At 35.2% G+C, this 17,902-nt stretch overlaps 1 protein-coding gene across 2 annotated transcripts in view; it reads left to right on the top strand.

The window, feature by feature from the left end:
• AP3B1 (adaptor related protein complex 3 beta 1 subunit) overlaps positions 1-17,902 on the top strand; it is a 266,801-nt gene that overhangs the window by 105,916 nt on the left and 142,983 nt on the right. For both annotated transcript variants that reach the window (XM_021076471.1, NM_001098585.1), the window contains 4 exon segments: positions 9,981-10,136; positions 13,831-13,928; positions 15,752-15,806; positions 15,897-15,968. In XM_021076471.1, the coding sequence (XP_020932130.1) occupies positions 9,981-10,136; positions 13,831-13,928; positions 15,752-15,806; positions 15,897-15,968 (381 nt within the window).

Below are 17,902 nucleotides of genomic sequence, written 5' to 3'. Positions count from 1 at the left end.
CTGTCTTTTTAGGGCTGTGCCTTTGGCATATGGAGGTTCCCAGGCCAGGGGTCGAATTGAAGTAGCTGCCAGCCACAGCCACAGCCACAGCCACAGCAATGCCAGATCCAAGCCACTCCTGCAACCTATACCACAGCTTACGCCAACCCCAAATCCTCAATTGCTGAGTGAGGTCAGGGATTGAACCTGCATGGATACTAGTCAAATTAATTTCCACTGAGCCATGACAGGAACTCCTGTAGTCCATTTTAAAGTCTTGAATGATATCCTCATTTTTAAGCTTCTCTTTTTATTGTCTTATTTTTTTAAATTTATATTTACATCATTATTTACATCATTTATATTTACATCATCTTTTCTCTTACCTGCACATTTTTAAAAATTTTGTTAAAGTAGAAATCAATACTGTACATGTGTCAGAAGCAAATGGCTTCATGAATTTGCACAAACTGAATACACCTATGTAGAAGGACTTATATTAAGAAAGAGAAAGTATACTTCAGAAGCCCTTCCTGCAACACCTTCCATTAAATAGCCTGCTTTCCCTCCCAAATGAAAACGATATCCCGATGCTTTGTGACTACTTTTTCTTTCTTCCCTTCTTTCCTCCCTCCCTTCCTTCCTTCCTTTATGAAGACATGCTGAAGTAGTTTGAAGCTTTGGATGAAGGATTTTGCTTTGCTTGTGGAATATTGCTAGGTAAGGGTATCTCCAATCTGAGTTCACTTAATCACCTCAATTATAGATTGAGATGATTAAAAAGTGGGCTTTAATTTTATCATTTTTATTCCTTAGGGTGTAGCCTCTCAGGTTTTTAAACCAAAGACTAAGAACAGTTAGTAGGAATTTTGCTTTTTGGTGGATCCTGACCTCCAATTTTTGTTTCTATATTTTTGTGAATCTGCTAAATGTTCTTAGGCCTCTTGGCTTTTTGTTAGGTAATAACACATGCTTTTGGGGGGAAAGCAGTTCTAAGTGTCAAGTCAGATTTCTAGGTTTACTGCTTATTCTGGGTCTTGCCTATATAATTCATCACTGTTCTTTTAGCTTTTCAGTGCCTTCAAACAGATAGGTTTTATTTTTCTTCCCTAACTCACTATAACAGTTATTCCAAATTGCCTCTTACTAGAAGCAGAATTCTATAATCCTCCTGTACTACCTGTTTTTAAAAAGAAATCTTTCAAGTCTTATTTTTAATGACATTTTGTCGTAGAGTTTGCAACATCTTTTAAGTATCTATTATTAGCATCGATTTAAGTTCTTTCATTGTAATGACTTCCCCAAACAGTGTATGGTTCAGAATGAAACAGTCGTACAAAAGCCTCATGATATATTTGTTAATTCTCAAATATGAGGCAGTTCCTTTCCTGAGAGATAATTTTAGAGGAAAACTTTACTTTCTATTTGACATATAGGGCTATGTGATTTAAGGTGAAGTAATAGTTTCTATTAAATGGTTTCTAGAAGGAAGAAATTTTAATAATAAAAGCAATGGTAATAGCTACTATTTGAGTGTTTAAAATTCATTAGGCACCAAGTACTGATAACATTCACTAAACTAACAAATCTTTATAAATATTTTCATGATATAAATACTACTTTTTTTTGTTGTTGTTGTTGGTCTTTTTAGGGCTGCACCCACAGCATACGGAGGTTCCCAGGCTAGGGGTTGAATCAGAGCTACAACTGCAGGCCTATGCCACAGCCACTGCAATGCCAGATCCTTAACCCTCTTAGCGAGGCCAGGGATCAAACCCATGCCCTCATGGATACTACTTGGGTTTGTTATCTTGAGCCATGATAGGAACTCCATAGATACTACTTTTATTCCCTTTTACAGTTGAGTAAATTAAGATAAAGAGAGGTCAAGTTTTTTAACATGGTCATGGAGGCAGCCCTGGTACTGAACCTCTGGTATGCCTTTTCTGATTGTGCGCGTCTAGCTTTTGTTCTTTTGGGGCTGTCTGTTCTGATGGGTTGAAAACCTGAGAGAACAACTAGCAGGGACACTGATTGAGATACAAAGTTAGAGAAGATTGGCCCCCATCCTATATGGAAGCCTCATCTTGCTCATTTCATTAATCTCCTAAAAACATTAACCATTCATTTATCAATTTTTTTCCTTTTAGTGCAAACTTAAGAGAATTATGCTGTTGGGACATACATAGAGTTAGTAATTAGAGTCAGATCTAAAAAGCTAGGCAATGGTGTTCTCATAGCATTAGAACCAAATTGAAATTTCGTTAAAAGCGTTAAGAGAAAGGTTCCTTAGAAGGGATATTGTTTTCAAGTAATAATTGTTATCAGTAACTGTTTTTGGTATTAAGCAATATGTTCTTCATGTTTGTTATTCAATAATTTTGTTGTTAAAACATTGTACTATTTCAAAGAATCCCTTTCATTTTGGTAAATTACTCTAATTTATTTAATGTTATATGTTAAAGAATTAATTTACAAATCTTTAATAGAAGATTATGAAGAGTTTGTAGTTCTACCTAACATCTTTGTTAAGATCTTTGGATATGAGAAAGATACTAATGAAAGGAAAAAAAGTGTTTTGCAATTTTTTTTTTGTCTTTTTAGAGCTACACCTGTGGCATATGGAGGTTCCCAGGCTAAGAGTTGAATTGGAGCTATATAGCCTCTGGCCTACACCACAGCCACAACACTGCCAGATCTGAGCCGTGTCTGCGACCTACACCACAGCTCATAACAATGCCAGATCCTTAACCCTCTGAGCAAGGCCAGGGATCAAACATGTGTCCTCATGGATGCTGGTCAGATTCTTTTCCACTGAGCCACAACAGGAACACCTCCCTTTTGTAATCTTTTTACCGAAATTACTACCATAATCCTAAATACTTTTACAGGAAAGTAAGCAATACAGATATCATTTATTAAAACTAATATAATTGAACTTTAATAAAATATTAATACTGAGGGAGAACTGGAACAAATAAATGCTACTGAAAGCAGCATTATGTGCATTTGAAGATTTTATTTGCTTATTATACTGCTGTGTTAACAGTTTCACTGTATATCAGTTTTAGGTAGATTTTGAATGTTTATTTGATTAATATTCACTAAAGAGTATAGGTGAGTGCTTACGCTTTAGAGAATGAGATTATTTGTGTATCATTTATTGCTTTTTTAATTCATGTAATAAACCAGTTTGGTCTGAAGCTCCTTAAAGAAGCAGACATGCTGGCCCTGGTATAAAAGTATTTCTCAATTAGCCTTTTTTCTTTTAAATCACTGCGACAAGTAATTTGTTATGAATCGTATATTCGAGGTAAGGTGATAATGTTATAATTTCTAGTTTATGTATTACAGTAGGTATTACGGGTGTTCCCGTTGTGGTTCACCGGTAATGGACCCAGCTAGTATGCATGAGGACACGGGTTCGATTCCTGGCCTTGCTGAGTGGGTTAAGAATCCAGTGTTGCCATGAGCTGTGGTATAGACCGCAGACTCGGCTTGGATCTGGAGTTGCTGTGGCTGTGCTATAGGCTGGCAGCTATAGGTCCCCTTCGACCTCTAGCCTGGGAACTTCCATATGTGCCCCTAAAAAGACAAAAAATAAAAATAAATAAAGTGGGTATTACTTTTAAAAATGCCTTTTGTTTTCAAAGAGTATAAATTTGGTGAATTTCTTCTGTTTGGAGAATTTAAGATTTTTGATTGTGGATTTAAAAAACACAGAAAATATTATGCTACTTCTAAAAAACCTAAAGGTCATAGTTTTGATGAAAAGTGTTTTCAGTGATATTTAAGTAAAGATGATAAGTACTTAGCAATGAAAACGTAATTCATTAAGTGATGTTAACCTATAACAATTTAGTTGTTATAATTTTTTTATTGTTATAACAATAAATACATGCAAATTACTTTTAAGTCATTTACTGATCTTTTTTCTCCTTAATTGTATTTAATTAAACTTTCTATTTTAAGGTAACTGTAGATTCATGTGTAGTTGTAAGAAATATTAGAGAGAGAACTGGTGTAACTCTTCACTTTCCCTCAGTGGTGACATCTTGCAAAACTATAGAAGGTCTTACAATTAGGGTATTGATATTGATACAGTCAAGATTCAGAACATTTCATTCATGTTACCATTTTATAGCTAAATCCCCTTACTTTTCCCTTCCTTAACCCTGCTCACCCTTAACCCCAGCAACTACTGATTGCTTCTTCATCTCTATAATTTTGTCATTTCAGAAATGCTGTATAAATGGAATCATACAGTATGTAACCTTTTAGGATTAATTTTTCTCACTGTGACTTAGCATAATTCTCTGGAGATTAATCGGAGTTGTATGTATCAGTAGTTTGTTTCTTTTTATTTCTGAGTGGTATTCCATGGCATGGATGTTTAACCATTTGTTTATCCAGTTGTTCAACCCTTTGTCCATTGAAAGACGTTTGTGGTGTTTCCATTTTGGCTAGCAGGAATAAAGCTGCTATGTTTACAGATCTTTGTAAGAGAATTTATTTTTATTTCCCAGGGGTAAACTCCCAAGGGGGCAATTACTGGTTTGTGTAGTAATTATAGGTTTAGTCCTGTAAGAGACTGCCAACCTGCCAGAGTGACCGTGACCTTTTACATTCACCACCAGTATATGAGTGATCCATTTCCTAGGCGTCCTCAGTCATTTGGTATTGTCACTATTTTTTTAAATTTATTTACAAGTTTTTTATGGCCACACCTGCGGCATATGGTAGTTCCAGGGCCAGGGATTGAATTCAAGTTTCAGCTGTGGCAACGCTGGATTCTTTAACTGTGCCAATCTGGGGATTAAACTGGTGCCTCTGCAGTGACCTGAGCCACTGCACTCAGATTCTTAACCCATTGCACAATAGTGGGAACTCCTGTTTTCACTATTTTTAGATTTAATTTTAGATGAGAGCCTTTCTGATAAGTATGCCATAACGAAACCACCTGGCTTTGGTTTTAATTTACATTTCTCTATTAACTAATGAAATTATCTTTTCATGTGTTTTATTTGCCATTTGTGTATCTTCTCCTTCAATAATTGCTTATTGTATTAGTCTGTATTAGTTTGCTAGTGCTGTCATAACTAAATACCACATTCTGGGTGGCTTGATCTACAAGACTTTATTTCTCCCCATTCTAGAGGCTGGGACTCCAAAATAAAGGTGCTGGCAGGTGTGGTTTCTCCTGAGACCGCTTTCCTTGTCTTACAGATGACTGCCTTCTCTCTGTCCCCTCACATCATCCTGTCCTGTTTAATCTTAAAAGTCTGACAGGCTTCCATCGTTTTGATCCATCTCTCTTCTTTAGTCCTAAAGTCCTAACTGGCAGTGTCCCTGCTGGTATAATGCCATCTCTGTTCCTGGCTTCAGCTAGATGTCTGAGTCCACAAATGGGACCCACGATCTCATTATCAAGTGTTATTTTCCAGCCACATGGTTGATATTCTCTCCTGAAGATGCTTTCTTGATTTTTTGCAATGGATAGACAGAGCACTTTCCAAATCTTTGAGTTCTGTTTCTCTTTTGCTTAAATTCTGTCAATTTTTCTTTCTTTCCGATTTTATTGAAGGTAACAAGGAGAAAACAGGCTGTACCTCCCACATTTTGCTTAGAAATCTCCTTCAAGTTCATCACATTTAACTTCCACTTTCCACTAAATACTAGAACACGGCTTAGCCAAGTTGCCACTTTATGACAAGGAATGCCTTTTCTCCTGTTTCTAGTAACATGTTTCTCATTTCCTTCTAATATCTTATCAGAGTCTGTATTTACCTCTGATTTCTGTATTCCTACCAATAGTCTCTTCAAGGCAATTCACTTGATAAAAACATGCACTTCAGAAATGTTCATCTTCTTTTAGTGACCCAGTTCTAAAGCCACTTCCACAGTTTTTTAAGTATTTGTTACTTAAGTATTTGTGTTACTTAAGTATTTGTGTATTTGCACCCTACTTCTTGTTACCAAAATTTGTATTAGTTTGCTGGGGCTGTCATAACAAAATCCCACACTGGTTACAGTTCTTCCAGGATGCTAAAAATCCAAGATGAAGTTGTTAGCAAGTTTGACTTCTCCTGAGGTTACTCTCTGGCCTGCAGGTGGCTGCCTATTTGCTGTATTCTCATATGCTTCTCTTTTCATATAAGGATACCGGTACTATTGGGTTAGGGTCCCATCAGTATAATCTCATTTGACCTTAAAGTCCTTATTTTGGCATATGCTCACATTGAGACTTCATTATGTGAATTTTAGGGGAGAAACAGTTCAGTCTAGCAATATCTTTTGTTTGTTTTTAAATTCACTTGATTAGATTTTTTTTTTTAAACTGTGGAATTTAGGGAGTAATTTTTATATTCTAGACATTAGCCCCTTGTTTCATATGTAGTTGTGTTTATTTTCTGCCAGTTGTTTATTTGTTTTTTTATTTTTCCTCTTAAGAGCGTTTTTCAGTTTATCATTGTTCTCTTTTGTGAACTGTGCTTTTGGTATCAAGTCTAAGAACTCTGTGCCTGGCTTTTTTTTTTTTTTTTTTTTTATGTTTTGCCATGTTGAAGGAAAAATGATTAGAGATCACAAATTGTAAGTTTTCTTTTGCTTGAGGTAATTGGTTAATTATAGAAAGAAGGTTCACTTTGAAGAATAAGGGCACATCAGTCTTGAGTAAAAGAAACTATTAGCAGATGATTCTCATGTGTTTCTCTCATTTTTCTTGCTCTTCCGTGTAAAGGGATTGATAGGTTTTGTTCAGGACTTTTTCTCTTTTAATGCTTTTATTTATTTTTTATTCATTTAAAAGATGGTGAATGATTTCATCCATGGCAAATGGAAGTTCCCAGGCCAGGCATTGAATCTGAGCCACAGTTGTGGTGATGCTGGATCCTTTAACCCACTGATCCCGTCCTGGATTGAACCTGAGCCTCCAGAAGGACCCAAAAGTGCTGCAGTTGGATTCCTAGTCACTGCAGCACAGCAGGAATTCCTGTCTGGACTGTCTTTAAGGATGTTTGTATAGCAAGCAGCCTTGGAAAAGAGAAATACTCCTGGACAAGGTTATGCTACCTGGTAGCATCATCATCTGCTTGGTCTTTCAAGCTTGCAGTGGGGGCATCTCTTTTGAGTGCCCTATCTCATTCTTCACCGTCAGTCACTGTATCCTGTCCATTTCAAATTCTAAGTACCCTTCAATGTATCCTACATTTTTATCCTTGTGTTCTGCCTGGATCCAGGACTTCATCCTCTCAAGTGTTGTTTCTGTCATGCTGCCTTCCAGGTTTTCTTCTTTGTCTTTAGTTTTCAGAATTTTGACTTAAATATGTCTTGTTATGAATTTCATTGGATTGGTTGTGTTTAGGATTTACTTTGCTTATTCAATCTATAGTTTTATGTCTTTTGCCAAATTTAGGAATTTTTCAACGATTATTTCTTAGAGTATTCTTTTAGGCCCACCTTCTTTCTCTTCTCTTTGTTAGGATCCAGATGATAGGAAATTTTAGCTGCTTTGTTATAGTTCCACTGGTCCCTGAGGTTTTTGTTTTGTTTTGTTTTCTTTTCTTTTCTTTTCTCATTTTTCCTCAGTCTGTTTCCGTTTTGTTCAGATTGGATAATTTCTGTTGTTCTTTGTTCTAATTCACTGATGGTTTTCTTGGTCCTCTCAGTTCTACTTTTGATCCCATTCATTGTTTAGTTTTGGTTCCTTTGTTTTTCAGCTGTAACCTTTCTATTTGTTTTTTTGTTTGTTTGTTTGTTTGTTTTGTCTTTTCTAGGGCCGCAGTGCCGGCATATGGAGGTTCCCAGGCTAGGGGTCAGATTGGAGCTCTAGCTGCCAGCCTACACCACAGCCACAGCAACGCAGGATCCAAGCCGCATCTGCAACCTACACCACAGCTCATGGCAGTGCCAGATCCTTAACCCACTGAGCAAGGCCAGGGATTGAACCCACAACCTCATGGTTGCTAGTCGGATTTGTTAACCACTGAGCCACAACGGGAACTCCGTATTTGGTCTTTGTTTATATCATCTATTTCTTTGTTTAGATTTTACAACTTTTTGTTATGACCTCCTCATTTTCATTTGTATTAAGAATGTTCCTAGTTGCTCATTGAAGAATTTTTAAGATGGTTACTCTAAAAATCTTTATCAGGCAACTCTAATATCCCTATCTTCTTGGTATTGGCATCTACTGGTTATCTTTTTTCATTCAGTTTGGGATCTTCCTGGCTCTTGGAATTATAAGTGATTTTTTTATTGAAACCTAGGCATTTTGGGTATTGTAAGATTATGGATCTTATTAAAACCTTCAGTCTTGGCTGTGTTTGTTCAATACCATTCCAGCAGAGAAAGGTGGGGTGCATGCTGCCGTCTCATTACTGCTCAGTCCAGGTAGAAATCCAGGTTTCCCACTCAGCCTCCATTGACACCTTGGGGAGATGGTGCTTATTGTCACTATGGCTAAATGTGGGATCTGGCTCCCCACTTTACTCCCCTAATAGTTTTCTGGCTGGGAGGGATGAAAGTGCCTCATTACTGTTCCACATGTGTCTTCCACTAACACCAGAGTGGTGTGTCTTTGTTACCACTGGCTGGTGGTGCTCCATGTGCTGAACAGAGTGTCCACTAAGCATCCTCTTACACTAGTCCCGTGGGGAGGGATAAAGTCACCTCGTTATGGATAAGTGAGCTTGGATGCCCAAGCTCCCCACTTGGTTTCCCCACCAGAGAGGTGCCTCATTATCTTCTGGTGGGAATTAATGTCTCAGACCCATCTTGGCCTTTTTCAGTACCACCCCAGTAGGAAAGTTTGTGTTCTGATTACAGCCTGGACCAGGGTGGGGTTGGAAGTCTAGGTTCTCCGTGTCAGCCTTTGCTGGTGGAGATGAGGGCAGAGCTGTGTTGTTTTTTTTTGTTTGTTTGTTTTTTGTTTTTCTCTAGTGCTGGCTGCACTAGAGCAATTATTTTCTGAAAGTTTTCTGTCCTCCTCGATGTTCCCTTTCTTGGTCCTTTGGCTATAGAGCACAGGGTTTTGGAGGGTTTTATTTTATGTGTTCTTGGTGTTTCTGGGTTACTAGCTTTCTTCTACCAGGTATTTGATAGGAGGTAAAAACAAAAATCCAAGGAACTCAGTGTTGTGTATTCTTTGGGTCTTGAGGTCCCTATCCAGTCTTCTTCTCTCCACCTTTCCTTCTATATATTTGTTTTATATATGATGTCTTGGATTTCTAATTGTACTTAGTGAGAGGAATATGGAAAAGAATGTCTGTTCCATTCTCCCAGAAGAAATTATGTTTCAGGTACTTGATAACAGAAATTACCTCTAAAAGTAGTTACATTGGATCCACGGAGATATCATTGTCTTTGTGTGCTTTTTATTTATTGTTAGGACTCAGTGCCTACAGGTTGATAATATTGACTGAAATAATAAAGAATTCAAATGAAAAGTGCAAAACAGAAACCTAGAATCACCTCTCAGGGATATACATAAATCTCAAACTGAATAACAACAGGGGGACCTACTTAATTACTAGCTTTTACCTGTCAAACTTTATTAATGATTTCTTTTATGTGTATTGCAGTTCAAACAATTCTGTGTTCTAATTCTTTGCTATAGTTACAGAGTGACTGATAATTCATGGAAACAGTTTTCAGGTTTTGGGTGGTCTCATATCATAGACTTTGTTAGACTTTAATGATCAAGTTTTCCCTTTGAGCAGCTGTGGGTATTTCTATGATAATTTAATATTTTCAGAGGTTTACTATGTAGCAGAAAGTATTATCTGTAGCACCAAAGGACAGTTATTGCATTACAAATTATGAGAAAAGGGGAGGTCTGTTTTCCATATAGGTAACATAATATTTTCAAATTGCCTCAACAGTGGTATTCTACAGTAAAATACTATTATTATTGTAGCTTCTTTTTTTTTAAGTTATCTTTGTGTACTATTTAGACTGTTCTTAGTCTTAAACTAATCTTGGAATTGGATTCTTTCCTGTAGGATGATGGTCTAGAGGACAATGAAAAGGATTTCTATGATTCTGATGAGGAACAGAAGGAAAAGAGTGATAAAAGGAAGAAGGCTTATACTATGGATCCAGACCATAGACTTTTAATTCGGAATACAAAGCCTTTGCTTCAGAGCAGGAATGCAGCGGTATGTTGAAACCATTGTAAGAACTCATTCGTAGATCTTTGAAAACAGTGGCTAAAATTATATAAGTCCAGTAAACAAGTCTTTATTTTTGAGAGTGCTATGGAGCATTTGTTTGTTTGTATAGTAAAAATCAGATTTTGATAGGAACACTTGGTTTGATAGCTGTATGCCTACTGGACTTCATCTACTTTTTTGTGCTTTTGTTCATTGGACTCCTAAATTATGAGCTCAGGCTGTTTCCCAGTTGATTGGAGGACTGTATGTATTTCTCTATTACTGGATTGTGGTTGTGAGTATTTAATCTCATATCAGTTCAGAATATTTGTACTTACCTGAGAAGAGTTTTGAAGAGACCAACACTCAACAAAAGCACCTAACCTAATTCTTCTTATATGGTCATTTTTACCTGGTAGGAGTAATTAAAAATCAATTTTATTTGGGTCCTAAGATTTTTTTGTTTTGTTTTACAGCTTTTTAACTGGTAGGAATAATTAATTTTTAAGTAACCTTTTATATATTAGAAGACTACATGTGCACAATAGAAAAATACATACTAGCAAAACTAAATAAAATTAAAACATTATAACCCATCACTCAGAAATCACTATTATAATATCTTAATCCAATTTTTCCCAGATTTTTTCTTTGTATATATATTTCATGGGTGTATGTCTGTACATATATATTTTTTAAACCAAGATAAAAATCATACTACATATAGTATTTTTAACCTATTTTTTTTTCTAGACAGTTCTCTATTTCTGTTTCAGTAAAATTTCATCTCATTTAATACCAATTTATCTTAAATTCTTTTACAAGTGGTTCATCTATACCAGTTATGCAGCATGGCATCTGGTTGTTACATTTTATAAACCTCTCAAGTCTTGCAGAATGTTCCTCTGGGTTTATCTGGTTGGTTCCTTTTCTAAAGTCTCAATGGATTCAGGTTAAAAATTTTCTTAAACTTCTTTAATTAAAAAAAATTTCTTAATAAATTGTTCAATTAGTAAAAACTTTAAAAAGTAGAATTTCCCTTGAACTACTTTGTTTGCTTAATAATTTAGTGCTTAGAGCTTTGTATATGTATCTTAAGAATTAGCAGAAGTTTTTATCTTATACCTAGTGATTTAATCTCTAATCATGATTAAGTACCCATGCACAGTAGTAACAAATATTTTATTAATGTAAAATATGCCTGTCTTTTAATGTGCCCTGTCTTGGCCAGATGGTACTTAAATAGCTGTAGCTTGCCACCTAAAACTCTACTTTATAATCAACTCACTGTTAATTTTAAACTTCATCTTATAAACTGGTTTTACAATGCAGATACTTAACTGATCAAAAATGTTCTTGAATAGTGAAACAAATAGAGGTAGTTTGTGTTTTTTCTTCCACTGTGTTTTGGTTCCTTACTTATTTGTGTACCAAGTAGAGGTATTTTATTTTTTGTTCCATTACATTTTGGTATCCTGCTTGTTTAGTGCTACTAAATATACATAAAGGTTGACTTCTGAAGGATTGTGAATAGATTTTATTTGTTTTAGCCTTTGACTCCTAACTTACAAGAGAAACTTGGAGAATTTGTTTCAGGAAACTTTGTAGTGCCGTGTAGATTGAATTGGAGATAAGAAATTCTGAAAACAATGTTGAGAGGCTCTTCTGACGGTCTAGAGAAGCTGATAGTGGTATGAATGGTTAGGAATAGAAAAATGCTTATAAGGATATACTTTATTATGAACATACATAATGTAATTGTTGAGAGTCTATGAGTTTGTATATTTTTAGTGGTTTAGATTTTGAAGTTATGGAAGCTTCCTTAATGGCTTTTACAAATTAGAATATAAATTTCAAATTTGGGGTATTTAAGAGACTTTAAAGTGTTAGACTTTTAAATATTTGGGGAAAAGAAGATCATTTAGCCCTTTTGGGTTTGGAAATGCCCTAATTAACATATTAGAACAGATGACATACTAAGTGGAATCTAGAATCTTAACATTGACATATATAGAAAGTACAATTTATTAAACTTCAACATTTTTTATCATATACTAGTGCTTATTAGCCAGCTATATGATTTAATATTTTAAAAAGTGTCTATCACCTACTTATAGAATAAATCAGTCATTAAATGAGTTTTTCTTAATAAGATGCTAAATTCCATAGAGTTTATTCTTTAGTTTAAGTCTATGTGTAGATCACAAGTGAAAAGAATAAGATATCCTCAAACTTCTCAAGTTTCCAAGTAATGTCCGAAAGCTATAAATCAGTCTTGTTAAAAAAAAAAAAAAAAAAAAAAAAAAGCAAGAAAATGCCAAACAGCAGTAAATTTAGGATCCTGTAAACTCTATTTTAAAAAAATATTTCTTAGTTTTAGAAGAAACTTTTTCACTTGCAGCAACCTTAGGTTCTTAGTACTCTTTAGGCATGTATAAAATTCCTGTCGTATGTTTGTCAGAAGTTATAGTCCAAGCAGAAGTAAAGTAGTGTTAATATACCTTCCTAACCAAAGACAGGAGGATGTAACTTCTGGAGTTCTCTCTCTGCAGTTGTCACACATTGAACCGGATGCTTTCAGTAAGTGGGAAGTCGGGAAGTTTGATGTCTGGATCTAAGTGTAGAGCTGTGTAGGGGAAATATAGTGCTCTTGCATTTTATGACAGAGACATTGTGATTACCCTTTGATGGCTTTAAACTAAGATTCTGCCTTTTGAAAAATAGGATCATTTCAAAAGTTGCTGTTGTAGAGAAATTGTTTTAACTTAAATGTACTTTTTGAAAAGTTTAACCTACTTATGACTGTTGCCCTTAAGCATCTGCCTTCGCTTGGAAAGACATGCTTAATTTTAGATAATGAGAAAAAGAATATATACATACATAGACACACACACACACATCTGTAACTGGGTCACTTTGCTGTACAGCAGAAAGTGACAGAACATTGTAAATCAACTATAATAAAAATATTAATTAATTAATAAATTAATCAAAAAATTCCCCCTCAGTGCAATAGCAGGACTAGGAAGTGTATGGGATTTGGAGTGTGTCACACGTTGTCCTATACTGGCTGTCAGACCTCTAGGAATTCATTTAACATCCATTTTCTTTTCTGAGGATGTATGGGTTTCCTAGAGCTGCCATAAGAAATTTATCAAACACTGGGTAGGTGAAAACAATAGAAATTTATTTGCTCACATTTCAGGAGGCCAGAAATTAAAAAAAAAAAAAAAATCGGAGCGTCATTGGGGTTGGTTCTTTCTGGAGGCTCTGAAGGAGAAACTAGCTTCTGGTAGTTGTCAGCTGTCTTTGGCATTCCTTGACTTCTAGGCCGCCCTGCAATCTCTGCTTCCATCTTCATATTGCCTTCTTCTCCGTGTCTCTGTGTGTCCTTTTCTGTCTCTTTTAAGGACACTCACGTTGGATTTAGAGCCCACCCTAATCAAGTATGATCTCATCTTAGTCATTACCGTAATAACATTTGCAAAGGCTTTCTTTCCAAATAAGGTCACATTCCGAGGAAAGACATGACTTCTTAAGGGAACACTGTTCAACCTGCGACAAAGGATAACAGCATACTCACCTTATTTCAGAAGAATTCTGTAAGAGTTAAAGGAAATAATATATAAGAATATACTTTGAAACTGTAATATGAAACAGTGTTCATAATTCTCATTGTTTTCATGCTTTTATCTTTTAGGTGGTAATGGCAGTTGCTCAGCTGTATTGGCATATAGCACCAAAATCTGAAGTGGGCATTATTTCTAAACCACTGGTGCGTTTACTTCGTAGCAATAGGTAGGACATGATTTTATTCCTGTGTTTTCTTCTGTAATACTTCAAAAGTAATATTTGAACAAATAAAATATGTCTTTCAGGCATTTACCACATGGCTCTGACTGTATTTTATCAATGAGATTTCTCAAGGTGATCATTATAAAAGCTTTCATAATATCATCTCAACGTTAATGATAACTATTGAAGATTTTAAAACCTCAAACCCAAAGAAATTGAAAATATTTTTTTGGCTTGTAGCATATGCTGTTACCAGTAGCCTTATGTTGGTGTTTGATATTTCTGGGTGTGATAAGAATAATGATTGGGATTTCTGTTAAATCTGCAATCACTGAAAAACTATTTTAATGTATTATCAGATTGGCTTAATGTAATTATATATAACTTTATGTAAAGGAATACATATCCTGAATTATGTTGTTTATGACAAAATTGCTGCTTCCTATAAAGTTACAATATTTAATTACTATAGTTCACTCTATTTAAGAAGATAGTTATATTCTTAATAGCTACTTATTTTAAGAAATGTGTACTCTTTTCATTTCCTTTGGGTGTGTGGGTAAATAGACGGATAGATAAATAGAATACTTTTCTCTTTAATTTTACCTCTCTATAATTCAGCAGTTCACATCAACAATTCAGAAAACTTAGTTCCTGTGATATGTGCTTTCAAAGTTAAATCAAATTTTTGCCATTTGTTTTGTTTAATTAAGAATACCATTGTTCATCATGGACTTGGAGAAAAGACTTGTGGCTGCCTGATGGGAGGGGGAGGGATTGGGAGGGATCGGGAGCTTGGGTTTATCAGACACAACTTAGAATAGATTTACAAGGAGATCCTGCTGAGTAGCATTGAGATCTTTGTCTAGATACTCATGTTGCAACAGAACAAAGGGTGGGGAAAGAAATATAATTGTAATGTATACATGTAAGGATAACCTGACCCCCTTGCTGTACAGTGGGAAAATAACAAAATAAAAAAATTTTTAAAAAGTTTTAAAAAAAAGAGAGAAAAAAAAAAAGAATACCATCGTTTCAAGCTATTTAGCACACCCTGGATATTTTGCAATAATTAGTTATTTTAAATTGAAAATTTTTCCTATTGAATCATTTTGCTAATAGAGTTGGGGGAAGAGAGATTAATATTTATTTTTGTCCTTAACTCAAACTTAGTGCGACAACTTTAGCTCTAGTTTGCTTTTGCCATTCCTTGGTCAGATATTATTTCCTTTGTGTTTCTCTGTCTCTATACATAGTCATTCTTTCCATTTCATCAGTTCAGTAATTTTCCTTTTCTATAGCTGGTTCAAAGGTTATCAGAAGGATCTGGAATGCATCTGTCACATGAAGCATTATCCCAGATTTAGTTTTACATTCATTTCTTAGATTTTTGGACATAAAATGACTTTTTTTTTTGCTTTTTAAAAACTTGTCTTTCACTCTGGGCAGAATTGCATCACATGGGGAGCCTTTCATTCAGGAGTTTATATTAACACCCTGGTCATGTTTGTTCCATGCCCTAAGAATGCCTTTTTTTGCATGTATTCAGAGCAGCTACAATATTGGCTTTACATGTTAGGAATACAGTATTATTAAATTTGTTTTATTCTTCCTCATGGTGTGTCAAACCTAATTTATTGATAGTTTATAGGGAAAATGTATTTTAAAAAAATACATAAATATCTAAGATTTACTAAAGACTTTTCAATATTCTATTTAAGAGTCAATGTGAGGCTTATTGCTGATTCTTTTTCTTTAATGTACTGTTTACTTAAAGATATTTCATTGGAAAATATACCCAGTGAAAATCTTCCTTTAATTTTTAGGGAGGTTCAGTATATTGTCCTACAGAATATAGCAACTATGTCAATTCAAAGAAAGGTATGTACATTGTGAACACAAAATTCAAGATAGAAGTAAATACATTGGTACCATAATAAATGTATTTATTTACTTATTTTTGTAATCTAGGGTATGTTTGAACCTTATCTGAAGAGTTTCTATGTCAGGTCAACTGATCCAACTATGATTAAGATACTGAAGGTAAGTATGCTCTTATTTTTGAATAGTTTAATGCATGTTTACTTTGACACTATTGCTGTGACTCCTGACATCTACAAAGTGTAGATCTGTTCTTTAAAAAAATAGATACATTGAGGTATTTTTCTTTATACTTTTTAAACTATATTGTTATACTAATTACTGTGCTACATTCTAATAATACAAAGTTAAGGCATACTACCTGCACCTTGAATAACTCAGTTTGTGAAGAAGACAGACATGTAATTAGATAATTTCAGCACTATCTAGTAGACGATTTGAATTTGATGTAGAGATTTGAATTGGGTGTTGTAGAAAAATAGAAAGATAAGATTAATTCTATGGGAAATTTAGAAAGGATGTGGAAAAGATGATGTGTAAGTGGATCTTAAAAGAATAACATGATTTTGTTAAATTTTTTGTTTATTTTGGGCTACTCCAAGGCATATGGAGTTCCTGGGGCCAGGGATCAGGTCTAAGCCACATGTGTGACCTAGTTGCAGCAGTGCTTGATCCTTAACCCACTCTGCTGGGCTGGGGAACAAACATGCATTCCAGTGCTCTAGAGATGCTGCCAATCCCATTGTGCCACAGCAGAAACTTAGAAATTTCAGGTTTTTGATTTTTTTTTTTTGGCTGCATCCATCCATGTGGAAGTTTCAAGCGAGGATTGGAATCTGAGCCACAGCTGTGACCTACACCACAGCAGCAGCCACTTTGGATCTTTGACCCTCAGCACTGGGCCAGGGATCAAACCTGTACCTCAGCAGTGACCCTGTAATTTTTTTGTTGTTGGTAAGTAAGTTGATTGTGAGGTCATGGAGTTGAGGATAGGAGAAAGGCACATTTTTTGCTAACTCAAGAGATTATGAAAGAGTGTTGCGTTCAGTGAATAACTACAGTATAGAGTGTGATCATGGAGTTCCCGTCGTGGCTCAATGGTTAACAAATCCGAACCCAACTAGGAACCATGGGGTTGCGGTTCGATCCCTGGCCTTGCTCAGTGGGTTAGGGATCTGATGTTGCTGTGAGCTGTGGTGTGAGTTGCAGACGTAGCTTGGATCCCACATTGCTGTGGCTCTGGCGTAGGCCAGCCGCTACAGCTTCGATTAGACCCCTAGCCTGGGAACCTCCATATGCCGTGGGAGTGGCCCTGGAAAGGGCAGAAAGACAAAAAAAAAAAAAAGTGTAATCATGGATATAAAGTTATAATAATTAAAACAATAGAAAAATAAGTGAAATAGAATAGAAATCATGGAGACAGATCCATGTATTACAAATCAGTGAAGAAAGGGAGGACTATTCAGTAAATATGGGGATGATTGATTATTCACATGAAAACTGAGTTTAATTTAAAAACACTGAGACTTCTTGCTGTATAGCACAGGGAACTATATCCAGTCACTTGTGATGGAACATGATGGAGAATAATGTGAGAAACTGAATGTATGTATATATGTACTGGGTCACTTTGCTGTACAGTAGAAATTGACAGAACATTGTAAATCAGCTGTAACAGAAAAAATAAAAATCATAAAAATGAAAAAAATAAAACACTGAGACACAGCCAAATTGAAGGATAAATTTACAGAATAATTGGTTTGTAATCCTCAAACGTGTCAAGGTTGTGAAAGTCAAAGATTGAGAAGCTTTCAGACTGAAGTAGACTAAAGAGACAGCTAAACATAATATATAATAAGGAATTGGATTCTTTTATTATATATTATTGAGATAATTACTGAGACTCCAATATAAGTGATTATAGATGTGATGCATCAGTATTAGTTTCCTGGTTTTCTTGGTTGTATTGTGGTCCATAAGACAATGTCCTTGTTTGTAGGAAATATACACAGATGTATTTGGAAATGATAGAGGTTGACAACTCTAGACTCAAATTATTCAAATAAAGACTGCTGCTTTTTGCCTTTCCTATATGT

Source organism: Sus scrofa, chromosome 2, assembly GCF_000003025.6.
Source record: "Sus scrofa isolate TJ Tabasco breed Duroc chromosome 2, Sscrofa11.1, whole genome shotgun sequence".
Taxonomy (NCBI): Eukaryota; Metazoa; Chordata; class Mammalia; order Artiodactyla; family Suidae; genus Sus; species Sus scrofa.
Note: the sequence above shows the minus strand (reverse complement) of the source record. Positions and strands in the feature narration are given on the sequence as shown.